Raw genomic sequence first — 26,065 nt, forward strand, 5'->3', positions numbered from 1 at the left:
CAGTCTGGTCTCAAACTCTTGACCTCAGGTGATCCACCTGCCTTGGCCTCCCAAAGTTCTGGGATTACAGGCATAAGCCACCACCTCCAACCTATGTTGAGTATCTTTTCACGTGCTTATTGGCCATTTGTATATCTTCTTTGGAGAAATATTTCTTCAAGTCCTTTGCCCATTTTGTTTTTCAGAGAGAGATCTAGCTAGTTGCCCAGACTGGTCTCGAACTCCTAGGCTCAAGATATCCACCTGCATTAGCCTCTCAAGTAGCTGGGACAAGAGGTGTGTGTCACCACCACACCTGACTCCTCTTTTTGCCCCCTCCCCGCGCTGCTTTTTTTTTAAGACACGGTCTGGCTCCGTTACCCAGTACTGCGATCTTGATTCACTGCAACCTTCGCCTCCTGGGCTCAAGCGATTCTCTTGCCTCAGCCATCCAAGTAGCTGGGACCACAGTTGCCCACCTAGTTAGTGCCCCGCTAATTTTTGTTTTTTTAGTAGAGATGGGGTTTCACCATGTTGCCCAAGCTGGTCTCAAATGCCTGAGCTCAGGCAATCCGCCCACCTCAGCCTCCCAAAGTGCTGGGACCACAGGCGTGAACCACTGTGACCAGCCTCTTTGCCCATTTTTAATTGTTTTTTGTTTGTTTGTTGTGTTGTTGAGTTGTAGGACTTCTCTGTATATTCTGGATATCAATCCCTTATCAATATATAATTAGCAAATATTTTCTCCGATTCTGTGGGTTGTCTTTTTACTCTGTTGATAGTGCCTTTAGATGCAAAAAAAAATTTTAATTTTCATGAAGTCTATTTTGTCTATTTTTTCTTTTGTTGCCTGTGCTGTTGGTGCAATATCCAAGAAATCATTGCCAAAGCCAATGTTGTGAAGCTTATCCCCTATGTCTTCTTCTAAGAGTTTTATAGTTTTAGCTCTTATGTTTAGGTATTTGATCTATTTTGAAGTTAATTTTTGTATATAATGTAAGGAAAAGGTCCAACTTCATTTTTTTGCATGTAGATATCCAGTTTTCCCAACACCATTTGTTGAAAAGATTGTTCTTTCCCTACTGAATGGTCTTGGCACTCTTATCAAAAATCGTCTGACCATATACCTAAGAGTTTATTTCTGGGCTATTTTAACTTTGTAGTAAGTTTTTAAATCAGGCAGTGTGAGTTCTTCAGCTTTGTTCTTCTTTTTCACAATTATTTTAGCTATTTGAAGGGCCCTTGAGATTGCATCAGGGGGTGTTTAAAATGCACATCTGACCTTCCTACTGCCACCTTCCCAAACCCTGGGAGTACAGAAGGAGACCCCAGCAAGCCCAGGAGGACTTGTATGCCCTCTGGTCCTGTTCTGTGATACCCCAGCTGTTCTGGACCTGACTTGCTTCCGAGCCCTCACATGGACCAAGCACATCCCCTCAGGCCTCCCCTTTTACCAGCTGCCTTCTGTCCAGCAATTCTAACATTCTACAGCCTAACATGCTGTCTTTGGAGAAGCCCCCAATAATTTTTTTTTTTTTGACAGGGTCTTACTCTGTCGCCCAGGCTGGAGTACAGTGGCATGATCATGGCTCATTCAGTCTATACCTTCCCAGGCTAAAGTGATCTTCCTACTTCAGGCTCCCAAATACTTGGGACTACAGGCATGCACCACCATGTATTTTTGCACCATGTATTTTTTTTTTTTTTTTTAGATGGAGTCCCACTCTGTCACTCATGCTAGAGTGCAGTGGCACAATCTTGGCTCACTGCAACCTCTGCCTCCCAGGTTCAAGCAATTTTCTGCCTCAGCCTCCTGAGTAGCATTACAAGCACACACCACTACGCCTGGCTAATTTTTGTATTTTTAGTAGAGACAGCGTTTCACCATCTTGGCCAGGCTGGTCTTGAACTCCTGACCTTGTGATCCACCCACCTCAGCTTCCCAAAGTGCTGGAATTACAGGGATGAGCCACCATGCCTGGCCACACCATGTTTTTTTTTTTTTTTTTTCTGGTAGAGATGGGGTTTCACCATGTTGCCCAGACTAGTCTTGAACTCCTGGGCTCAAGTGATCTGCCCACCCTCAAAGTGTTAGGATTACAGGTGTGAGCCACCATGCCCAGCTACCCCCAGGAATCTTGTCTCAGCATCATACCAACAGCAGCCCCCACGCCCCTCCCCTCCTTGACCCCAGATGTGATTGTGTGTTTGCTTGTGTGGTTCTTGGTGGAAGTGCTGCCTCCTGCACTGGCTTGAAGGCTTCACAAAGCTGAGCAGCACATCTGCTTCACTTCTGCCTATTTCTCTGGGTCTGGGACAGTTCCTGGCTAACAATAGGACTGAAAAGCACTGTGGAGAGTGGCAAGGACAGGAAGAAGGGAGAGGGCTGCCCTCTGACTCAGTAGGATAAGCATGCCTGTCCAGGCCAAAGGTTGAGCAAAATAAAGAGTAGGAGCAGCAAAACCAACAGGTTACCAGCCAGCAACTGGGAGCTTTACCAAGATTTCGTGTTCCCTGCCTCTTCCTGCCTCTGGCTGTCTCTCCCTCACCTCCCTTTCCTGCCTCCCCTTCTTGTGCCTTCTTCCGCATCTTCCCACTCCTGCTTTATTTATGGATTTCTCTTTTTCTCTACCATTTTTAATGCATTTTCTTTTTATTCTGTTTCCTTTATCCTTAGCTATGAAAACAAGTGTTTTAGGAGTAAAATTTCATATTTTCGCTTCAGAATTAATTTTACATTCATTCTTAGCTTAACTTATGGCCATCTTCCAAAACTAAAAGGTAGAATTCCATGCCTGTTGTCTCCTCATGACCCCAGTGGCTCTGGCCTCCACCCTGCAGAGGTCCAAGCAAATAAGTAGGCTGAAAGTCCTATCTCCTGGGAACATGGACCGCCTCAGGGCATGTACTAAGCTGCCCCAGAGTAACTGAAGTTTGGAGAGCATTTCTCTACTGACTTGGAGACTGTTTAGGTCAAGGAGGCTACTCTAAAGCAAACTGCCCAAGGACTAGCTATTCAGTGGGAGAAAGGCATCCTGGAGGACCTGCCACCTGGAGATCCACTTCCATTTTGCTTGGAGGTAAGCACTGGAAGGCTGGGCAGACACCCTCCTGGGCCCGGGAAGGAGGAAGACACCTTTGCCTCCCCTCAGTACACTGCTGGTCCCATGTCCTGAAACCGGCTCCTCGTTCCTCTCTGGCCCAGGTGGCAGTGTGGCCAGGAGGGAGCAGAGGGAAAGAGACAAGCCTGCTAGCTGCAGCGGAGGGATCTGTGTGAATTCACAGCACCACCCCCGAGCCATCTGGTGCCCTGGTCCTTGCCGGAAAGCAGTGGGATGCAGGCAGGAGAGAGAGAGGTTCGGAGCCACTGCATTGTCTCCCTCCCTACTCCACGCCACCCACCCTGGGCGGGAAACTGCATAGGCTCACGGCTTGCCATTGGGTAGGAGTAGTGGATGGTATGGGTTAAACATCTTTGGGTTGGCCTCAGCCAAGTCCAGACCTTGGAACAGGTGAGGGAAGACCATGCTTGCTCTTCTGTGGTTTTCCTAGAGAAGCTTATAAGTAATTCTGACTAGAGCAAGGGAGGTGGGAGGCAGATGGACCACCTTGGCCTAGAAGACTGGGAATGGGGTGGCAACCCTGCTGTTGCCCACAGGGGCAGATGGTGGGTCCCTTTACTCTAGATGGTGCTCTGGGAGGATTCAGCTGATCAGACTGGAAGCTTGGGCATGCAAGCAATCCTGCATCTACACCGTACTCACTGCTGGGATGCCTCTCTGATGAGGACAGACTGGCGTCCGGAGGAGCTCTAGGCCAGGATGTGTTTCTGGGGCTGCTTTGAGTGCAGCATGGAAGCCCCAGGCCACTGTTCATATTCCCCAGTAGCTCACTCCCATCCCCACTGCCCACCCAAACTGCACCTTCCCATCTTCTACCCAGCAGGCTCAGGCCCATGCCTTGTCTCCTACTCCCAGCTGTCAGAATAGAAGCCTAATAAGGGCAACCTCCGGACCACCCTTCTGGTTCAGAGAGGGGTGGTGGGCCCAAATGTAAGTCACTAAAGAATGGAGAGGTGGACTTGCAGGCCTGAGCAGGCATGGGCATTACCAAAGCCACCAATGCCAATCCCTGGACTCCTGCTTTTCCTTCAGAGAAATCCGATATTCAGGAAATTCAAGTACTTGTCCAAAAATCCACATCTACAGAGAGAAGAGAATTGTCGTCCTGCCTTCTCCTCATCATTGGGGACTGAATGCCAATGCCTCTGCCTCCCTGGCGTCAGTGGATTGTCAGAGGAAGGGTCTCTTATGGGTGGTCAGAAATGTTCAGGCCTCAAACAGAAGCACCCAGCCTTTCTCTGTGGTTTCAGACAGGTTAAACTACTGGCTTGCCCTGAGCTACCAGGCCTGGAAAAATCTGGAAAGAAACGGCCTCCACCAAGAAGAGTATCTGGGACCTCCCTATTTGTTCAGAACCAGCTTCAGTCTGAGCAAAAATGGACTATGGATGGGGAAAATGAGGCAGAAAATCCCTGGGGGATGGCTGGCGACCAAGCCACTGGTCTAGGTCCACAGCTCTTTTGTCCAGAATAACCCAGAATAAGCCAAGACACAAGGAAGATGTGCCAAGGATTATTTTTCCTTGACAAGAACACCACTGAAGGCCAACTCTGGAGAAGCAAAGGTTCTACCTGGAAACCCCAGCAGAAAAGGGCATCCACCATGTATGAACTTGGAGAAGGGACCAGGTCAGCAATTCTCAAACTGGGTGCCATGGAACAACAGCTCTTAAGATGTTCTGTGAAAGTAAGTCTGGGAAAGGCTGCCGACCACAACCCTGTCCTGGAACTTTGCAATGCCCCTCAGAACACTGAAAGTCCTGTGGAATCTCACAGCAAAGAACCATTTCATTTCATTTGTTCAGCCGAGCATTTGCTTGAAGTATTTGGCTGAGACCTGCTCTTCACCAAACACAGTAGATCTGCAGTGAGATTGAGGCCCCATCTTCTCCTGGCCCTGAGCCTCAGCTTCCTCTCAGCACAATGAGGCAGATGGACTGAGTGTCTCCAAGGTCCTCCTACTCTGCTGTTTTTCCAGGCATAGCCAAAGGCTGGCTCCTTTCCTACCTCATTGAAGGTCCTGGGCTTGGAGAGCCAATACACAGAGGCTGTGGGGTGGTGAGGAATGGGATACCTACCAGGAGCCTGGGGCCACCATGTGTGGCTCTTCCTTAATCCCCACCCACCTGACCCAGAGTTGCCCAGGTCCTGTGCTACATCTCAGGGGAGGTGGAACGCAGAGGGGCAAGGCCAGCATGAGGAGGGAATGTCCCCATAGCAGTCCAGTCCACCTCCTCCCTGTTCCTGTGAGGTGCTTCTGGCTTCTCGCTGGTGGAAACACACAGGTGAGCTTCCCTGGCCTTAATTGTATTGTTCTAAATTCTGAATAGCAAGCGCTTACCTAACTGAACAGTGCAGAATGGCCTGTTTCTAATCACAGATGCAATAATCACGAGCGTGCACGCCTCCTCAGGAAGCCCCCACACTCCAGGAGCGACTCCAAAGGCACTGAGTCATCTCCCCACACCGACAGCTCCTTCCTCAGAATCTCACACTTACCTCTCACAAACCACACGTCCCACACCCACAGCACCTCATGGCATATATAGACCCTGACCTGTGAACAATTATTCTCACTCAGCCCTCTCCCACATGGTCCAAATGGCTCCAGCTGCTGTTAATCCCAGAGGCAGCCATGCCTGTGCCTGCAGCCAGCCTCTCCCCATCCTGTCCAAAGACAGATCCTTGTGGAGAGAACCAGAGGCTTCTACTCCCAGAGGAGTAGGAGAAAATCAGCAGACCTACTCCGTCCATTTCAAAGCAATGGCCTCAGCTCACTTGGCAAGGCACCCCACAGTCATTCAAAGTGTCCTCAACAAAGCCAGATTAGGGCTGTAGACCCAGAGTCCTCTTGTCCTCTTGGGCAAAAAAGAAGCCAAATTCACAGAAATGGTCCTACAGTGGCCTCTTGGTGAATGTAGGACACTGTCATCATCCTTGGTGAATGCTTGGTCCCCAGCCTGGGTCTTTACCCCAAGGTCATTTCTTTAGAGTGGGGTAGCTGCCCCACCACCTCAGGCCCCCAGCTGACTGGAACTAAAGCCCATAAAAGGTGCTTCCCAGAGCTCAGCTGGAAGGCAGTTTCTTGCCTCCAGTGAAACCTTTCTCCCCTCACCAGCATCCTCCTCTAGGGCCTGCTGTCAAAGAGAGAGGCCTCCTGGCCTAGGTCAGGGAAGTTTGCCATGGTGAGGTCTGACCCCACACCAAATGAGCTCCATTGGGAAAAATTGTTCATAAGACTATCTTTGCCCCTCTCCAAGGCCATTTTTCCAGACCAAACTTGATCCAGAGGGTTAGAAAGTATCTTCTACTCTCAGACTCTGCCCAAGCTTTCAGGGTATGCAGGAATCCCTTGGGACATCTGGGGCCTGGCCCAGTTCTTTGCTACCACATCTTGGAACCAGGACACATCCCCACGGAAGACACAGATGCTGGTGGCCAAGGGAAATGACCAGGAAAAGAAAGTTGGTGAAAGAGGGGAAGAGAACCAGGGGAGGCATGGTAATGAGGTGGCAGGTGAGTGGGGAGCCGGCGCGGGGGTGGTTACCTGGGTGAGATGAGGGTTGGGGTTGAACCCACACTGGTTGCAGACCTTGTTGTGACACTGGGTGCAGGTGTTGAAGTTTGGCTGGCTGGGGGTCGATGTAAGGTCCGAAGTCTTGCATATGGGACATAGCGTGCTGCTGGGAAGGGGGGCGATCTGAGGGACGGAGTAGGGTGATGTGGGGGTGCTGCCTCTGTCCGGTGACACTGAGGGGGACCGCCCTGATCTCTGTGTCCTGCTGTCTACCTGCAGCGTCCTGCGGGGACCATCAGCCTCCTGGCCTGCTGGTCCCTGTGCCCTTGTCTCCCGTGGGCTCTCATGGCCAGGAGTAGTAGCAGAAGCCTGCTTCGGAGTTGGGGAAGCTGCTCTCTGGCTACCCAGGGGTTCCTTGGGGTCCAGTCTCCGGGAAGTGCTGAAATGACATTGAAAATGACTGTTAGAGATACATTTTAGAGAAGCAGCTTACAGAGGTCTCCACCAAGCTGGGTGATCCTGCCAAGCCCCACCACCACCCTCCTCCTGCTGCCCAGCAGCATCATCATGGCGCCCATTTGCTGTGTGCTGTGCTGAGCTTTGACAAGCGTCACTCACTTGAACCCTTAGCACCACATCATGTGGCAGGATCAGAACATGTCCTCTCACGTTCTGATAAAGTACAGACTCTGATTCAGTAGATCTGAGTAGGGTCTGCATTGTAAGAAGCTCTAAGGTGATGCCAATACTCTGGTCTGAGGCCCATGCTTTGAGTACCAAGATTCTAAACCTACACAATAGAAATACCTAGGGTGGGCCAGGTGAGGTGGCTCAAGCCTGTAATCCCAGCACTTTGGGAGGCCGAGGTAGGCAGATCACTTGAGGTCAGGAGTTCAAGACCAGCCTGACCAACATGGTAAAACCCTGTCTCTACTAAAAATACAAAAATTAGCTGGGTATGGTAGCGCATGCCTGTAATCCCAGCTTCTTGGGAGGCTGAGATGGGAGAATCACTTGAACCGGGAGGTAGAGGTTGCAGTGAGCAGAGATCGTGCCTCTGCACACCAGCCTGGGCAACAGAGTGAGACCCTGTCTCAAAAAAAAAAAAAAGAAAGAAAAAGAAAAGAAAAGAAAAAAAGAAATACCTAGGGTGATATTTAAAATTCTAACTCCCAGACTGCATCACAGTTGAATTACATAAAATCTGTGGAGGCAGGACCCTGGCATTAGTATTTTTTCCTCCCTAGGTGATTCCAACATACAGCTCAAGTTACTATACTATACCATACTATACTGAGATACTATACTGAGATACTATACTGGCTGATCTGTTATATCTTGCCTTTTCTCCTTCAGAGGCTGCCCCTAGATCGCTGGGGATGGGGAGATACTGCAATGCCTGGTTAATGCCATCTCTTATACCAGGGGCCTGTCTCTACACAAAGGAGCCTTCCTTCTGGTGGCCCTCTGGCAAGCCTGATGCCAGACCAAATCTACCAAGATGGGATAAAGTGCCGGGCGCGGTGGCTCAAGCCTGTAATCCCAGCATTTTGGGAGGCCGAGGCAGGTGGATCACGAGGTCAAGAGATCGAGACCATCCTGGTCAACACGGTGAAACCCCGTCTCTACTAAAAATACAAAACATTAGCTGGGCATGGTGGTGCGTGCCTGTAATCCCAGCTACTCAGGGGGCTGAGGCAGGAGAATTGCCTGAACCCAGGAGGCGGAGGTTGCGGTGAGCCGAGATCGCGCCATTGCACTCCAGCCTGGGTAACAAGAGCGCGAAACTCCGTCCCCCCCAAAAAAAAAAAAAAAAAGATGGGATAAAGTGTTACTTTTCCACTAGTTTGAAGCTAGGTGGGGTTGGAGTTCCAGGATCCAGCCTTGAGGAACCACTGAGTGAGATCCAATGTGTCTAACCCCCACCTCCATCCCAATCTGGCTGCAGAGGAGCCAGCAGTGTTGGGCAGTTCCATGAGGTAGAAAGCAGAAAGCAAACCATCAGGCTAAAAGTCCATCATATATTCCTTCTCCTTTGACCCAACTTAAGTTCATCTCTGCAACTTTCCTCTTTTTCAGTTTAAAGGAGGATGAGCACAAAAAGCTAAAGACAATGCTTTATACTGCTTCCCTGAAATTCTCTCCTTGCTTTAGTCTGTACTCATTAGGGTGACACTGACACTCAGGAGACAGGGCTGACTTGCTGAGAGCAGTGAGGAGGCCCAGCCTGTGGAGGAGGCTGCCCTGGCTGCTTCTGCCTCAGTGCCCCAGGGTCTGACTGACAGGGGATGATTCTAAGTTTGCTGCCCCCATCTGAGGCCATCAGCTTGCCAAAAAGATTTAAGAGCCGACTGGTAGGGCATCTTAGGACAAGCCATTTAAGGGGAAAGATGAGAAGCCTGCCTGGGGACGCCCACCCCAAGACACTCTACAGTCCTTCCTCCCTTCTGAGGAACCGGGGTGTACAGAAACATCCTTGGTCTAATAAAGACTCTTCTGGGAAAAAAAAAAAAAAACACTATTAAATAGTGTTTAACATTACTGTCATCAACCATCAATAGCATATACCTAACCATCCAGTCACAGACCCACAAATTTCTTCTTCAGCAAGACAACCAGAGTTTGAGTCCAGCCCCTCAACACCATCTTTGCCACTAGCTGTGAAGCCTAGCATGGTGGTGGCCACAGCATCTGTGGCCCACAATGGGAACCTGGGCTTCTCTGGGCCCTTTCAGTATACTAATTTCTAGGTGTCCTAAAGCAATATTTCCCACTTGGCTAAATTTATAGTTTCATTTTTCACTTAAATTATTTGGGACTGGAGTTTAAAGGCAGCCCTTGAAAGCAGATCAGAAGCTATTGAGAGCCTTTTTAACATATGAATGGGCTGCAGCCCTCTCTCCAGGCCCTGCAAGCCTTCTGAGAAACGTAGCCATTTCTACTCTATTTGTGTTGCCCAATAAGTAGCAGGCAATCTGTGTACACAGTGACTTTTTAACTCAATGTTGTATCACAATGTAGCCTTCCTGGAGACATTTTAGGTGAAGATGAGAGTTCTAAACTCAGCTGTGGTAACAGTGAATAAACAAACAATGTCTCCTGCACCTAGCAAAGTCTGCACTGCAAGGGCAATGCTCCTGGCATTGGTGTGTGCCCACATACCTCATAGTAGCCATCGTAACACCTGGAGATTGCAATATATGCCCATGGTCCTTGTACTCTCCCATCTTCCTGGATGCTTCCTCACACCTCTCCTTGATCCTCAAGCCTCCCAGCACCTCGTTCTGTCTCTTCACTGCCACTGATGACCTGCTGACCATCTCACGAAAAAGTAGGACCCACCAGAGGGAACCTGCACAACCTCAGCCTCCCTACTCCTGTCCCCAGTGTTCACCTGCCTCCTGATCCCAAGGCCCACTTCTAACCTTCTCAAATTCTCCCCTCTCCCTCATGATCCAATCATCCATTTCCTCCTCTCTATTGGATCATTTCAATTATCATACAAACAAGCTTCTCCCATCCAAAAAAAAAAGAGAAGCAGCAGCAGCACTTTGCTCCACTACTCCTTCAGCTACTGCCCCACTTCTCTGCTCTTCTTCACAGCAAAACTCCTTAAAATAATTATCTCCACTTGCCTGGCAAGGTGACTTGCACCTGTAATTCCATATTGGGAGACAGAGGCAGGAGGATCTCTTGAGCCCAGGAGATCAAGGTTACAGTGGGCTAGGACCACACCGCTGCACGCCAGCCTGAGCAACAGAACAATATTCTGTCTCTAAAATAAATAAATAAATAATAAAAGAAGCTGCCTCCACTCACTACCTCCCACTCCTCTCCTCTCTCCCTCTCAACCCACCCCTCCAACCTGGCTTTTGCCCATCACTCCATAGACATTGCTCAGGTCACAGTCAGTAGGGACCTCCACATCGTCAAATCTAACAGTCACATCTCAGTTCCTCATCTCACTTGACCATCAGCAGCACTTGATCCTTGGTGATCACTCCCTCCTGCCTGAAATAAGTTCTCTACTTGTCTTCAGGAATACCACCTTCTCCTGAATTACCTCCCCCTGACGTGTCACACCTTCCCTGCCTGGCCACACTTTTCTAATCTCTTTTGCAGGTTCTTTCTCATCTGCCAACCCCAGAACCCCACTTCTTACACTGGAGAGACCTGGGGCTCAGTCTTTATACAAATTTGTTTCTCTGAGTATTCACAATCCCCAAGTCTCAAGAGTTACCCAGTCTCAGAGCTTTAAATCCACTTTCCATTGATATCCACCAACTGTCTATCTCTGGCCCAGAACTCTGCTCTGAACTCTTCACCTGTCTAACTGCCAACTCCACATCTTCACAGAGATGCCCTGTAGGCATCTCCACCTTGACATACCCAAGCTGAGCCCCTGATCTTCCCCTAAATGTGCGCCTCCTACTCTCCCTGTTGGTGCCATCTCTGCCTCCCTTCCTCTCTCATCCTAAGTCAATCCAGCAGTAAATCTTGTTGGTTTCTGAAGCTGGCCACTACTATCTCCTCCCTCCTCCTCATCCTACTTGGTTTGAGCCATTCTCAGTTGCCAGGATAAGGCTTTTTTTGTTTTGTTTGTTTTTGAGAGAGTCTCCTTCTTTTGCCCAGGCTGGAGTGCAGTGGTACAATCTGGATGCACTGCAATGTATCTGGGACTACCAGTGCGCACCAGCACATTTGGCTTATTTTTTGTATTTTTAGTAGAGTCGGGGTTTTGCCATGTTGGCCAGGCTGTTCTCGAACTCCTACCTCAAGTGATCTGCCACCCTCGGCCTCCCAAAGTGCTAGGATTACAGACGTGAGCCACCACGCCCGGCCCCAGAATAAGGGTTTAAATACACAAATCAGGCCACTTCTCTGCTTTGTTTAAACTCTCCACTGGCTTCCTTTCCCTCCCAAAGGGAAAGTCAAAAGTCTTACAATAGCCCATGAGGCCCCATGAGATTTGGCCCCTTTCCCTCTGGCTTCATCTCTGATTACCATCTCCCTGATTCCACTTCTGTATGCCAGGCCCACTCCTGCCATGTGCATTTGGCCATTGGATTTGCTGTTCTTTCTGCGGACACTTGCTCTCTCTCAAGCCTTTGCTCTGGTGGCATCCTTTCAGGGACACTTACCCTGACTATTTAAAACTGTGCTTGTCTCCCTGCCTCTTTGTTCTCTGTGGCACTGAGCACCTTCTGACCCATCATATAACAAATGTACTGTTTTTTATATCCTCTGGGATCCCTGCATTAAACTGCCAGCTCTGTGTGTGCATGGCCTCCATGTGCTTTCTTCACAGCTTTCTCCCAGGGCCTACCATTGTGCCTGGTGCAAACTGGATGTTCAATGTGTATTTCCTGAATGGGTGGACTGTAGGCACTAAGTGACTCAGGGCAGTAAAATGTGGCCCCAAAGTTTTAAAGCTAGGGAAACACGGCAAGTACCTGGCATGGCACTTGGCCCTTCTCTGGGTCTGACTTCATGCAGGAGAGAACTTCAGGAACAATACTTGGCATCCTCCCTGCAGCTGCTGGTGACACCGCCAGCCATACCGTAGAAGGCTCTGCTGACAATAATCGTGGTAACGCTGATCGAACCCTCACCATGAGCCACCTGTCATATAGTAACTGCTTTAAGCCTCACAGCAAATTCACTGGGTAGGATCTATTTTGCCCATTTTACAGATGAGAAAACTGCCACACATGAAAGTTAAGTAACATGCAAAGCCATCATGACTTGCAAATGGTGGAGCTGGGATTCCAATATCCAGGCTACCAGTCTATGTCCTTAACCACGTCCCATACTGCCTTTCTAGGGGAGCGCTGTGTAGCTGTAGAGGGGGTCTCTGTGTATATAGATTGCCTGCTACGTATTGGGCAACACAAGTACAGTAGAAATGGCTACATTTCTCTCTTGCACAGCCTGGAGAGGGGGCCGCAGCCCATTCACGTGTTATAAAAGGCTTCTCATAGCATTATAGTTTGGGTTCTTTGGATTACTTTTTTCTGAAAAGCTGCTTACGCAGAAGCTCCCTGGGAAGAGATCTCACCATTTTGCCCCCCCACTATATCCTTACGACCCAGTGCCACGCTTGGCATTGAGTGGACACTCAATAAGCACATGCACAGTGACCAGAACAATGTGTGAACAGTAGAATGAGCCCACAGAGTGGCGCTGGGCTAGGGCCATGACACCTGGGACTTGCCTAGCAACACTGAGAGGCTCATACAGAAAACGACTCCAACAATAGATATTCACTCATTTAGGCATTCACATTTACTGACCCCTGATTAGTTCCAGGCCCTATAATAGGTATTGAGAGTATAAAGGAATTATATCTCTTCAATGGAAGATGGGTCCACAAGTGTTCATCATATTGTTATTCTTCACATCTTATATATGTTTTATAAATATTCTTATATTCTTTATAAACAGTTATTTAGTATTCAATTAGATTAATTTTTGTTTTTTCGAGATGGAGCCTCACTCTGTTGCCGAGGCTGGAGTGCAGTTGCGCGATCTCGGCTCACTGCAGACTCTGCCTCCCAGGCTCCAGCGATTCTCCTGGTCTCATGGATGTGGCCTCATCAGCAGAGAGGCCCCTTGAGGCCAGTGCTCCTCCCAGTAGCCATGGGAGCCCTACTGCTAGGGAGAGCCAGGGTAAGGGTGGGTAAGCAAGGACGGGAAAGGAGCACCACCGTAAAGCAGACACAGGGTAGCTGGGACTACAGGCATGTGCCACAATGCCTGGCTAATTTTTGTATTTTTAGTAGAGGTGGGGTTTCACCATGTTGGCCAGGCTGGTCTCGAACTCCTGACCTCAAGTGATCCTCCTGTCTCATCCTCCCAAAATGCTAGGATTTCAGGTGTGAGCCACTGCGCCCGGCCTAAAATAAATTTTTTTTAAATGATTCATATAGGAGTCCAGTCCTCCAAGAGCCTCTGGTCTAGAGTAGAAACAGATATGCAAACAAATCCCTGCAAGACGCACTGCTGCATTGTCCAGTAGTGGGCAGAAGCAGAAGTCTTTGAAGATGAGAAGACATCTAAACTGGGTCTTAAAGGATGGGCTGTTCATGCCAAGGTAACAAGGCACGCTAGGCAGAGGCAACAGCACGCACAAAGGCCCAAAGGCACAGCAGAGCACGCTCAGTCTGAGTAGCTGTGTAGGGCAAGCATGGAAGACACAAGTCATTGCTGCTCCCAGTACCTAGAACAGCTCCCAGCAACGGTGTTGTGATGATAGTGTGTGTTGAACTACCTGAGCTAATTGGGAAGCTAAAAGCTAAAATGAGCAGGGCCTGTAAGGTTTTCACATAGGGGAATGTTTAGGCTCTGTTCAAGGAGAAGATGATGAGGTAGGGAAACCAGTGAGAATAAGGCACTGGCCCAGGAGATAGTCCGTGTGGTGAGAGGAAGGGAAGGTACAGAAGCAGGTATTCTGGCTTTGGGTCCAGGGAGGAGTGTTCCTTTTCATTGAAATGGGGAATCCAGGGAGATAAGTCAATTAGTGGGTGAGAAATGGAAAGTGAAATCGCAAAATCGCAAGTTTGGATTTGGTTGTGTTGAGGTGGGAGTAGGGCTAAGAGACATTAAGAGATGGGTCACGTCTTGGGTTCAATTCAGATAAGTGTAGATATTTTTATCTGGGAGAGCTAAAGATCTTGTTCACAGACAATTCTCAGGCTGAAATCACCCGTAGAGCAATGGTCCAAGAAAGCTTTGTGGGGAGGACCAATGTTCATGGGAGTAGAGGAGATGTCAGAACCAGAGAAGTCAGAGAAAGGAGAAAAAAAGAGAATGACCCCACAGGTTAGAGGAGTTGCTCTGAGGAGGAGCACTCAACAATGCCCCGTGCCATGATGAGTCTACATAATATGAAGGCCAAGAAGTCACAGGAAGAAAGGCTACACCCATGAGGGCCACACACCATAAATGCCCAAGCCCTGTCCCAAACCAATCCAGCTTGGGAGGGGCCAGTTCCTTCTCCAGCTGAACACAAGGGCCCACCATGGCAGGGGCTTCAGGGGTCATGACTATCTGTGCCACACACCTGAACACAAGTCCCAGGGGAGCCACATCCAAGGCCTCCTCAGGAGGGAAGAGGTGAGCCCTCTGGAAGGCTCTTCTCAAGAGACACAAACAAAGGCCTCCACCAAAATATGGCTGCTGGGCAGGGGAAAGAAGGGAATGAGGAAAAAGAGAGAGAGGTGTCCACAGACAGGACCCAGCCCACCCCAAGGAAGACCTGGTGTCATGGATGTGGCCTCATCAGCAGAGAGGCCCTTTGAGGCCAGTGCTCCTCCCAGCAGCCATGGGAGCCCTATTGCTGGGGAGGGCCAGGGTAAGGGTGGGTAAGCAAGGAGGGGAGAGGGGCACCACCATAAAGCAGACACAGGAGACAGGCAGGTGCAGGAGGGAAACAGCAGAGAGATGAAGAAGTGGCTAGGAGCCAATCAGGGAAGACTAGAAATGCCTTATCTAGGGATAAATATATATATTTTTTAATTTTTTATTTTACTTTAAGTTCTTGGATACATGTGCAGAATGTGCAGGTTTGTTACATAGGTAAACATGTGCCACGGTGGTTTGCTGCACCCATCAACCCATGATCTAGGTTTTAAGCCCCACGTGCATTAGGTATGGAGACAAATATATTTTTAAGGAGGCCAATAAAGGTAGAGAATGTAGAAACAGTCAGATATCTACCAGTTTTCCTTCCTTTCAGCATTTAAGGCTATTAACTGATCAGAAACAATCTTAACTCAGAGCTGTTTGCCAAGGCAGGAAGGAGCCCCCGGGCCACAGAAGGGCTGCTGGGAAGGGGAACAGAGCCAATTCAGTTAGCCTCTCCCCCAGTAATCCTTAGTACCCTGTGGCCTCCTGCCCGATCCCATGACCACTGCTGGGAGAGATAATCCTGACTGCACTGGTCAGAGGCTGGGGTCCTCTCTGTCAAAAGCCAACAGAAAGGCACAAGGCCAGCAATTGTCAGTGACTAAAAAATGCTCCAGACACCAGTTACATCCATAATAGGAGAACCACCAGGGAGAGATGTGGCTGCCCTGGGGCACAGTGGGAAGGAGGGCCTGCCCGGGCTGATTCAGACCGGAAGGAAAAGCAGCCAGGCATGGAGCCAGTGCAGGCGCCAGAGGGAAAACCAAGCTGGTCCCCACAAGGCAGCATTCTAAAGCATGCCCCCCACGGCCTCCAGTTGAGCATTTGAAAGAGAAGTGTTTCCCATTAATAAACGGCTGTCTTTGTTCACCAGGAGGGGAGTGAACTTAAGGAAACTGTTTTTCTAAGTCAGAGCAGCCAGAAGAGTCCCACAGCTTCAAACGAGGTTTTGATAAATTCATGGCTGACCTTTCTGTAATGGGCAATTAGAGATGGGCAGGTGCTGTGGGAGGACCCTGTCCTTTGAGCCCAGGGCTGGAAGGACTACTGGGCCACCCCACTGGTCCCTGTGCACCCAGGAAGCTAAGTAGAAGCTGTAGAGCAGTGGGTGCTGGGGCCAGGCCCTGCATCCTGGAGCTCCTCTCTCAGGAATGGATATGAGAAACCAGAAAGTTTAGGCTTGGAAAAAATTCCAGTTTTTGCATAAAAATATATACATGTCCTGGCCTGCTCAGCCTTCAGGCCAGTGGCCTCCTGCCTTTTCAATCATGTATCTCTATCAATAAAACATGTTTCAGCCTCTCCAACATATGAATATTCATCTACCAATTATATGCATGCATATTTTTTATAAAACCCACCTCCCCAAATGAAAAAGTTTTAAAAGATGAGATAGACAATAAATGTAAATAGGAATTTCCATATGTTCTCCCTTGTCCCTCTCTCTTCTTCAATCCGTTGGCATATGTGTCCTAGTTGAGGCCACTGCTAGGAAAATTCTTAAACTCTCAATCTCCAGTCCTTAAAATAGTATCTGTTGGTTTCCCAGACCAGATTCAGTCCTACCTCCCACTGAGTTCTATGGAAAGTATAGTTAGGTCAGTGACAGGGAGGCCCCAGGCCATCAAGGGCTGACCTCATCAGCTTCCTTATTGCCTATAGGCCAAAAAGAATTTGCAGTGCTGATGGCAACAGCACAAGGGTGAGGATCTCCGTAACACTCTGCCACAGCTACAGAAAGAGCCTGTGACTGCCCAAGAAGATGGCATCAGGGGCTCAGAGCCTCTAAGATGCTGTCTGCTGGCTAGGGAGGGAAAGTGCCACACCCAGGGTTCCTGGGCAGGGTAAGAGGTCATGCCATAGGCAGAGGTCCCTTGAGGCTGACACCTTCTCTTCCTAACTTCCCAGCCCTTTTAAGTTGTGGCTCCACTCTGATGGTAAGTTTCCAAGACCCAAAAGAACTCAGAGTAACCCAGAGAGCTAGCTTCTTGGTAGAGCTGGGGACAAAGCACCATGGCGGCCTGGTGATGGTAGGTATATACTGATGCACTTAGGCAGGCACGCACTCAACACTCCTGAGCAGACAAACCCACATGAAGGAACCATCAGTGTTACCAAGTACCTGCCACCTCCACTTATCCTTTCCACTCAGAAATGTCTGGCAGGTGGGACTCCTGTGGCCAAACAACAAGGCTCAATTTGCTCCAGGTCAGTCTGTTTGGGCCAGAAGAGAACATGTTTAAGGCAGTGAGCTCTGACCGCTGTGCTGTTGCTGAGAGCAAGAGTCTGGCAGGAGACTTCAGGTGGGTCAACAAGGGGAGAATGTGACAAGAGGAACTGGTAGGAGCAAGACTTGCTGCCATTAAACACAGGCTAGGGGAAGCTGCCAACATCAGAGGGAGAGACCACCAGGAGTCTGGAAGCAAGGGGGAAGCTAGTAACTGCCACAAGAGCAAACCGCATTCCCCAGCCTTGGGGCCTGAGTGGGTCTACTGGATTGAAACATCTCTCAGGGCAAATTGATTTGCTTTTAGTTTCCTCCAGGACCAGCTAGTCTCCAGAATCCAGAGCAAGGATGGGAAATAAGGGTAACTTTCCTAAAACTCCAATAAATTGGTAGTGACTGCCTGGGAGGTAGGTTTGGGAAGGATTCATGGGAAAGATTATTACCAACGATTAAGCATAAAGGCCATGGGCTTGTCATCCATGATGTAGAACAAAACCAAACCCTTAGAGCTGCCTCTATTCTTGTAATGTCTCACTAAGAATTGCACCAGGCCCGCCTCAGGCCAAATTCTATAAAGAGACCAGTGGGTATACAGTAGGGGTTTATGTAGTGTTTACCTTTGATCTTCCCCTCAGTCCCATTTTCACCTCTATCCCATGGCTTTTCCAGAGTAGCAAGAGCTATATGTGGCCACCAGTCAGCTGAAGTGTCAAATGCCATGAGTTCAGTGTCACTTTAAAAACTGAATGTCTTTTGCACCATGGGGCCGGTGACAAGGATTGTGTGATTGATGGCTCATCTGAGGGCAAGTAAGCGGTGACGAGGTTACTAGTCCTCTAATCACAGCATCTCCATCTATGACTTATGGAATTTATTTCTAGAAGTTTTTATTCATTCATCCATTTAAAAAGAACTCATGGTCAGGCATGGTGTCTCACGCCCGTAATCCCAGCACTTTGGGAGGCTGAGGTGGGCAGATCACGAGGTCACAGAGTTTGAGACCAGCCTAATCAACATGATGAAACCCTGTCTCTACTAAAAATACAAAAATTAGCTGGTAGTGATGGTGTGTGCCTGTAATCCCAGCTACTCAGGAGGCTGAGGCAGGAGAATCACTTGAACCCAGGAGGTGGAGGTTGCAGTGAGCCGAGGTCATGCCATTGCACTCCAGCCTGGGCAACAGAGCGAGACTCTGTCTCAGAAACATCAACAACAACAAAAAATAACTCAGAGAAACCATGTTTTCTAAGTACTTGAATGTCTGAATATATCTTTATGACCTTTACACTTGAACTACAGCTGGGCACAGTGGCTCATGCCTGTAGTCCCAGCACTTTGGGAGGCCAAGATGGTGGATCACTTGAGGTCAGGAGTTTGAGACCAGTCTGGCCTACATAGTGAAACCCCGTCTCTACTAAAAATACAAAAAAAAAAAAATAGCCAGGTGTGGTGGCACATGCCTGTAGCCCCAGCTACTCGGGAGGCTGAGGCAAGAGAATCGCTTGAACCCAGAAGGCAGAGGTTGCAGTGAGCCAAGATCGCACCACTGCACTCCAGCCTAGGCAAGAGAGCAAAAACTCCATCTCAAAAAAATAATAATAATAAATTAACTTGAACAGCTGGTTGGCTGGATATAAATTCTGGGTTTACACTCTATCTCCCTGAGGACTTTGCAGATACAGCCCCTCTGTTTTCTATCATTGATTATTACTGTGGAGAGCTCTGGGCCAGCCTTTTTCTCCCCTTATATAGATATGTTAACTTTTCCCCTCTGGATGCAATAGAACTATTTTTTTCTCTTTGGAATTCAGTGACATTGCCAAGATATGTTTTTGGGTTGAATATATCTATTTTTCCTAAAATTCAGTCTGGCCTTTCAAACAAAAGATTTATGTGTTCTTTTATTTCAGGGGGAAATTTTTCTTCTATTATATCTTTGAATATTTTTGTGTTCCATTTGTTTTGTTTTCTTCTCCAGAGATACTAATTATACCTATTTTGAATTTCCTTCATTTTTCTATTGGCTGAACTGCTGGCAACCCATAGTTTTCCCCTCCCATGCCACACCCTGCTCAATTCCTAGGGTAACTCTACCTCCCTAATAGCTCCTTGGCATCCCACAGGGTTCAAAGACAGTCCCTAACCTTCTCCGCATATGTTGGCTTTGCTAACCAGTCCAACAGAGCATTATTTGCTTTGGCCCTCTGGACTCTGACAAGTGTCCCCTCCTAAGATCCTCCAACCTGGACTGATTTTGATCCTGGAGTTGAAAATCATTCTTTGTTTCTGGTATTTCAGGTTATGGTTGTTTGTTACTTTTGTTGGAGGTAGAGTTTTCTGTTTCTTATTCCTCTTGCAGCTTTTGGTAGGAAAAAATGCCTTTTTTTCCTACTTAGTCTTCAGACTTGGGTAACAGCTCATCAGCAGGAAATTCTTGGGAGAGCTAGCACAGGTGGGAGTCCATGCTGGGAACTAAGAGGAGCAGAGGAGGGGAGAGAAGACAGGCAGGTGGCCAGGCCAGAGTCACCTCCTGAATCCAAGACCTAGGTCAGCAGCTCCTTGAGGAGCTCCCCCAATGATCTCCTAGGCTCTCCAGATGACCTTGGCCTGGGACACCAGAAGAAACTAGGCCCTCAACCTTAGGGACTCTTCCTTTTGGGTGCCATAGGACTGAACCCAAAACATTGCATTTCTCTGAGCAAGTCACAGTGCATTCCTGCATTAAGACCTTCCTAGCCTTTCTAGTCTACAGTGACGGGGCACCCTTTAAGAGTGTTTTAGGCCAACTAGGTATCTCCATATGTTCCCCTACTAGGCTCAGCTTTCTGAGGGAATGTCTAGCTGTCCAAGTAAACTCTCGGCCACCTCTCCACAGACTTTTAAGGAGCCTTGGCCTCAGTGCCAGCCCTCTGTTTACATTTCCCAACCCCGTCTTCTGGGAGTACCATGACTCTGAAGTATACCGCAGGAGTTCTGATGCAGCCCAAGTAACTGAGGCTTCTGCTCCCCAGCCAGCCCTAGGCTTGCAGACACCTGCATTAGGACCCCACATGATACAACTTTGGGTTGTACAGAATCACAGTGTTCTGGCCCAGGTCAGCTCCTAAAGCTGGGAAGCTTGAATCAGGAGACTAAAGTCACTACATAAAGCTGAGCCAGCTTTTCCCACGTTCCAGCTACTGCAAATCCTACTACTACAGCCTTTTACCAAGGGGACAATTCTGTGCTTGTCAGCTTTCTTCAAAATTTTGCTGCAATCTGGAAGTCAAGATAAGCTAAGAGAAAACCACGAGTCTTTGTGACTAGAAAGGAAGCAAGCCACTTCCCATAGTCCTGCTCCCAACAGGGCAGAAGCCAGGAGTCTGGTCCAGAAACCTCAAGTTTCTGACCAGTCATCAGACCCAATACTGATAAGAGACTCAGCACTGAGCCTGCCCTCAGGGACTGCCTGGACACATCTTTAGCCCACAAAGATGGTTAAGGGTCTAATTCACATTCAGCCCCGCTCTAGGCACAGGAAGAGAGATACAGGCCAGCAATGGAGTTAGCAAGATCACCCAGTGTCTGTGTCACTACTGTATGCACGAATTAGCTGAACATCTGCTGTGCTCAGGGGACTAAACTGACCCCAGAAACATCCCAGTATATGAAGCATCCCAGAGCCTCCTGTTTGAGACTTCCAGGAAAACCCCATCTGAGACCCCTTGATACCTTTCTCATGGGAAGTGAGTGGAATTAAAAAACTATGCCTATTGTCTATTTTGCGGGAGAAAGAAACACCAAACTAATTTCTATTCATCCCATGTTAAAAATCTCTCTGTCCAGAAATCAGGCCTACTTGCCTTTTTTTTTTTTTTTTTTTTGACAAAAGTTTCATTCTTGTTGCCCAAGCTGGAGTACAGTGGCATGATCTCGGCTCAGTGCAACCTCTGACTCCCAGGTTCAAGTGATTCTCCTGACTTAGACTCCCAAGGAGCTGGGATTATAGGCCTGAGCTACTATGCCTGGCTAACTTTTTGTATTTTTAGTACAGATGGGGTTTCGCCACGTTGGCCAGGCTGCTCTTGAACTCCTGACCTCAGGTAATCCACCTGCCTTGGCCTCCCAAAGTGCTGGGATTACAGGTGTGAGCCAGCGCACCCAACCCTACTTGCTTTTTAAAAAATTCAAAGAAAAATATTTTGTTGACTAACAATAGCCTGTTTGCTTTTAATATTTCTATATAAGAATAAAGGAAAACTAAAAATTAGCTGGGTGTGGTAGTGCCCGCCTGCAATCCTAGCTACTGAGGAGGCTGAGGCAGGAGAATCTCTTGAACCCGGGAGGCGGAGGTTACAGTGAGCCGAGATCACACCATTGCACTCCAGCCTGGATGACAAGAGCGAGACTCCATCTCAAAAAAAAAAAAAAAAGGAAAAGAAAAGAAAAACTCACAGCTGGGCGCAGTGGCTCACGCCTGTAATCCCAACATTTTAGGAAGCTGAGGTGGGCAGATCACCTGAGGTCAGGAGTTTGTGACGAGCCTGACCAACACGGTGAAACCCTTTCTCTACCAAAAATACATAAAAATTAGCCAGGTGTGGTGGCAGGCACCTGTAATCCCAGCTACTTGGGAGGCTGAGGCAGGAGAATTTCTTTGAACCTGGGAGGCGGAGGTTGTAGTGAGCCAAGACAGCATAATTGTACACCACCCTGGGCAACAAAAACAAAACTCATTCTAAAAAAAAAGAAAGAAAGAAAAGAAAAACTTTTCTGTGACTCAAAAATGGTAAAAGAAAATTGTGATTGGGGATCACCTGTGTTTTAGCTCTGAGCAAAACAACAGAAGGGGTCTGAACGTCTCCATCCTCCTATTCCCCAGAATCACCCTGTTGGCGCCCTGTCACTTGCCCTCAAAGCCCAGGACACTGTGTTAGCTCTCGGAGAGGGCTACTGCAACAGCTGAAGAATCCTACCTTTGGACAAAGGGCTATAGCACTGGTTTGGCACCAGGCAGTGCTTGGCACTAGAAATAACAGTGCTTGGCACCAGAAATGAGAATGAGACCCTCTGAACTCTACCTTTGCTTTGCAATTTCAAATTTATTACAATCAAAAGAATACAAAGCAAATGTTCTCACACACAAAACTCCATCTATCATACACAAAAGGATGAGAACTTGAATGTGCATGTGTGTGCATGGTAAGAGGGGTCAGTGGTCCAGGAGGTCCCAGAAGGAGAAATCGATGTGGGCTGGTAGAGTCCGAGAAAACCCTGGAGGAAGACGTGGGGAAGGGGAGTGGTTCCAGAGAAAAGTGGGCCATCTGGCTTTCCACCACACACAGTCACCACTGAGTCCTCAGAATCTGGCACAGGGCCTGGCCGAGAGCAGGGCCCAGTAAATGTTTGTGGACTGAATGACCCATGGGCTCAGGTGATCGATCAGGGAAGCAGAGGCTCTGTGTAGTAGCGGTGGCCAACACACTGGGCATAGAAGACAGAGGACCCACTGCATTAATCCTGGGACCTATAAGGGCATCCCAGGTCGATGATAGACAAGTCTGGGGGAGACAGGACTCTGAAGCCCGGTACAGAGACATGAGGGTAGGCCCTGCTTAGGAGTCTCACTCAGACAGCCTGTTTGAAAAAGGCCTGGCTTTCATACGTTAGCTGCCACAATCATACTCACACGTGTCAAAGCTCGCGCTGATTATACTTGCTAACCCTAATATAGGCCCTTATACTTGCTAACTCCTCCCACCTAATCCCACCATATTCACATCGGGCATAGCAGCATATCCAGGGTTACCACTCCACCCTGGACACACATGCCCACAGCCTTCAAAGCACTCTACCATGTGGCTCCTTCTATCTAGGCAGTCTCTCTTCCTGCACTGCCTTTGGCAGGAATTCCTGAGGCTCCTCATCTGACCCCCATCCCTACCAGCTCATGCTCTATTCTCTTTCTACAAGGCCATCTCCTTAAAAGCCAATTCAGTCTAGACATGTGGTGGCTCATACCTACAGTCCCAGCACTTTGGGATGCTGAGGTGGGAGGATTACTTGCACCTAGGAGTTTGAGACCTGCCTGGGCAACACAGGGAGATCCCACCTCTACAAAAAATTTTTAAAAATTAGCCAGGCATGGTGATTTGTGCCTGTGGTCCCAGCTTCTTGAGAGGCTGAGGCAGAAGGATCCCTTGACCCTAGGAAGTCAAGGTTGTAGTAAGTTATGATCGCACCACTGAGCTCTGCAATCCAGCCTAGGTGACAGAGTGAGACCCTGTCTCAAAAAAAAAAAAAAAAAAAAAAAGTCAATTTAACCTTCAAAACCTGGTTTAAGCATCCTGCCCTCTATGAGCCCTCATCAGATTCCTCAGTTCCCAGAAATCTGTGTGCCTTCCTGCAGACTCCTCATGGCCTCATGCAGGAGGGCTCCTGTATGCTGTGGGCCCCCTCTGGCCTCCCTCTTTCCCCTCACCTGCATGCAGCATGAAGCCAAATGCCCAGACAGGGCTGGTGCTAAAGAAGTATGGACCAACTGAATGCAATTCTTTATAAGGCTTATAAAAGACAATGAGAATGATTTTTAAAATGCCATCTCAAGACAGTAACTGAATCTCAAGATTTTCAGCAGGAAAAACATCCCCTCTTCTAAGTAATACCCATTGCAACATCAAAGGACATTTAAAAAGGAAAGCCGGGCCGGGCGCAGTGGCTCAAGCCTGTAATCCCAGCACTTTGGGAGGCCGAGGCGGGTGGATCACGAGGTCAAGAGATTGAGACCATCCTGGTCAACACGGTGAAACCCCGTCTCTACTAAAAACTACAAAAAAAACTTAGCTGGGCATGGTGGCACGTGCCTGTAATCCCAGCTACTCAGGAGGCTGAGGCAGGAGAATTGCCTGAACCCAGGAGGCGGAGGTTGCGGTGAGCCGAGATCGCGCCATTGCACTCCAGCCCGGGTAACAAGAGCGAAACTCCGTCTCAAAAAAAAAAAGGAAAGCCATCTACCACTTTCCAGCCTTCAACATTACTGTGTCCCTTGTTCTACATACCTGTCAATCTAGTTGCAGAAAAATGTACATAAATGGTGGCTTGTTTTCCTTTCTTGCCAACTATGCAGCCTCTCCTCTGTGGTTTTCTTGTTTTTCACTTCTAAGGTGTCCAACTCAGAAGGAGAAATCTAATACCTATCTGTGGCACTTTGGCTACTGCTCTTCCTTCTCTCTCAGCCTGTGAGAGCCAGGAAGGTGCTGGGGGTTCATTTCTAGATTCCCCCTGTGGACAATTTCCCTAGTGGCCAGTCAGGGAGATTGCCTCCCACCGACAGAGACCACCCAGTGAGAGGCTTCCTGCAGGAGATGACTGACACCCCCGCCATACCCTCCTCCCATTCTTCCCTCCTGCCTCAGAGACTGATTCTCAGTTCCCCTCATTGTTCAGCCTGATATGGGGCAACAGCCATGAAGGCCTGGTCTAAGGAGCCATAGATCCCTTTCAGGTGGCTGGACCCACCCTTGACTAGAAGAGTCCCCCGCCCCCCACCCCCGGCAGACCACCAGGAGCTCCCTCCTCTGCTCTCTTCCCCTTTACAGGGCTCAGGTCTGGGGAACACATGTTCAGGGAGCACAGGTCTGAGGAGCACAGGTTCAGGGATGCCCATATTCCTACCTGACATGTTTTCACACATGGAGAGCATTAAATTCAGCTACTGTGGCCTAAATTCCATCAAGACAGATGCTCTCATATAGGAAATATCTGCCTGTTGATTTGAGAGTCGTGACTAAGACCTGAGAAAAAAACGTGATGAGACACTGTGTGCACACGTGCATGTGTAGTGTGTGCCCACACGTGTGTGTGTAGTGTGTGCCCACATGTGAGTGTGCACATGCACTGTGTGCATGTGTGTGTGACAGCATCTGACAGTATATTGTGATCACGCTCTCCATGACACGGAGCTAGCCACTGAGTAATGAGTAATATACTGCCAAGCAGTCCTGCTCCCAAAGAGATGGGCAAGTGCTCCAAAGGACTAGCCCAGCCCTGAATCACCACACCCAGAATGCCTGGGCCGGACTGAGCCAACAGAGGGGCCAGGGCCACCCCAGCATGAGGAAATGCAGTGCCAAGTGCCCAGTAGGCACTGAGAAAAACATTAGCCTTGCCTTCCTCCCTTTCTTCCTTCCCTGGCTTGACAACAAGTGGAGTGGGCAGGAAGCCTGGACTCTGATGCCAAAATCTTCAGGGTAGTGGGAAATAATGAGAAATCCAGGCAGCAATGCTAAGGTAGAAATAGTGGTAGAACTGTATGATCTGTGTCTGACAAGAAAGGAAAGACCAGGGTCTGAGAGCCACAGTCAGGAAAAGGCCCCCTGGCCCAGAGGATCAGGCAAGTGTGTGGGGGTCCACACAGCTCTGCTGAGGGAGTAAAGAGAATACTACCTACTCAGGCACCCGCCACCCTGTCCAGCTAATTTTTGTATTTTTAGTAGAGATGGGGTTCACCATGTTGTCCAGGCAGGTCTCGAACTCCTGACCTCAGGTGATCCACCCGCCTCAGCCTCCCAAAGTGCTGGGATTACAGTTGTGAACCACCCTCAGCCTGCAAATAATATTTTGGCATGGCCAGGTTTTTAGCTAGCAGAAGGTAAAGGGAATGGCTGTGGAAGGTGCTGGGGACTCAGAGTAGCTTAGAAGTTCCAGAGAACAGAGTGGGGTACCTAAGATGGAGGATGTAAATACAGACCCAAATATAAAATGGGGAGGTAAAAGGGGTCAGGGCTCTGATGGTAGCCAGAGCAGCACAGGTGTGTGGCTTTACTGCATGTCAGGT

The 26,065-nt window shown here is 48.8% G+C and overlaps 1 protein-coding gene and 1 pseudogene across 5 annotated transcripts in view; one reads left to right on the plus strand and one right to left on the minus strand.

Annotated features, from left to right (window-relative positions):
• Positions 1-26,065, minus strand: part of BSN (bassoon presynaptic cytomatrix protein) — a 111,446-nt gene that overhangs the window by 37,190 nt on the left and 48,191 nt on the right. For all 4 annotated transcript variants that reach the window (XR_001817847.2, XR_001817829.2, XR_001817784.2 and 1 more), the window contains exon 2: positions 6,648-7,056. Coding sequence is in view for 1 of the 4 variants with exons in the window: in XM_017503645.2 (XP_017359134.1) it covers positions 6,648-7,056 (409 nt within the window). In the remaining 3 variants the exon portion in view is untranslated. The remainder of the gene's footprint in view (positions 1-6,647; positions 7,057-26,065) is intronic.
• LOC108286446 overlaps positions 14,883-26,065 on the plus strand; it is a 49,550-nt pseudogene continuing 38,367 nt past the window's right edge. The window contains exon 1 of the transcript XR_001817937.2: positions 14,883-14,970. The product of XR_001817937.2 is annotated as a eukaryotic initiation factor 4A-II-like (transcript). The remainder of the gene's footprint in view (positions 14,971-26,065) is intronic.

The sequence above is a fragment of the Cebus imitator genome, unplaced genomic scaffold (genome assembly GCF_001604975.1).
Source record: "Cebus imitator isolate Cc_AM_T3 unplaced genomic scaffold, Cebus_imitator-1.0 Scaffold0, whole genome shotgun sequence".
NCBI classification, from domain to species: Eukaryota; Metazoa; Chordata; class Mammalia; order Primates; family Cebidae; genus Cebus; species Cebus imitator.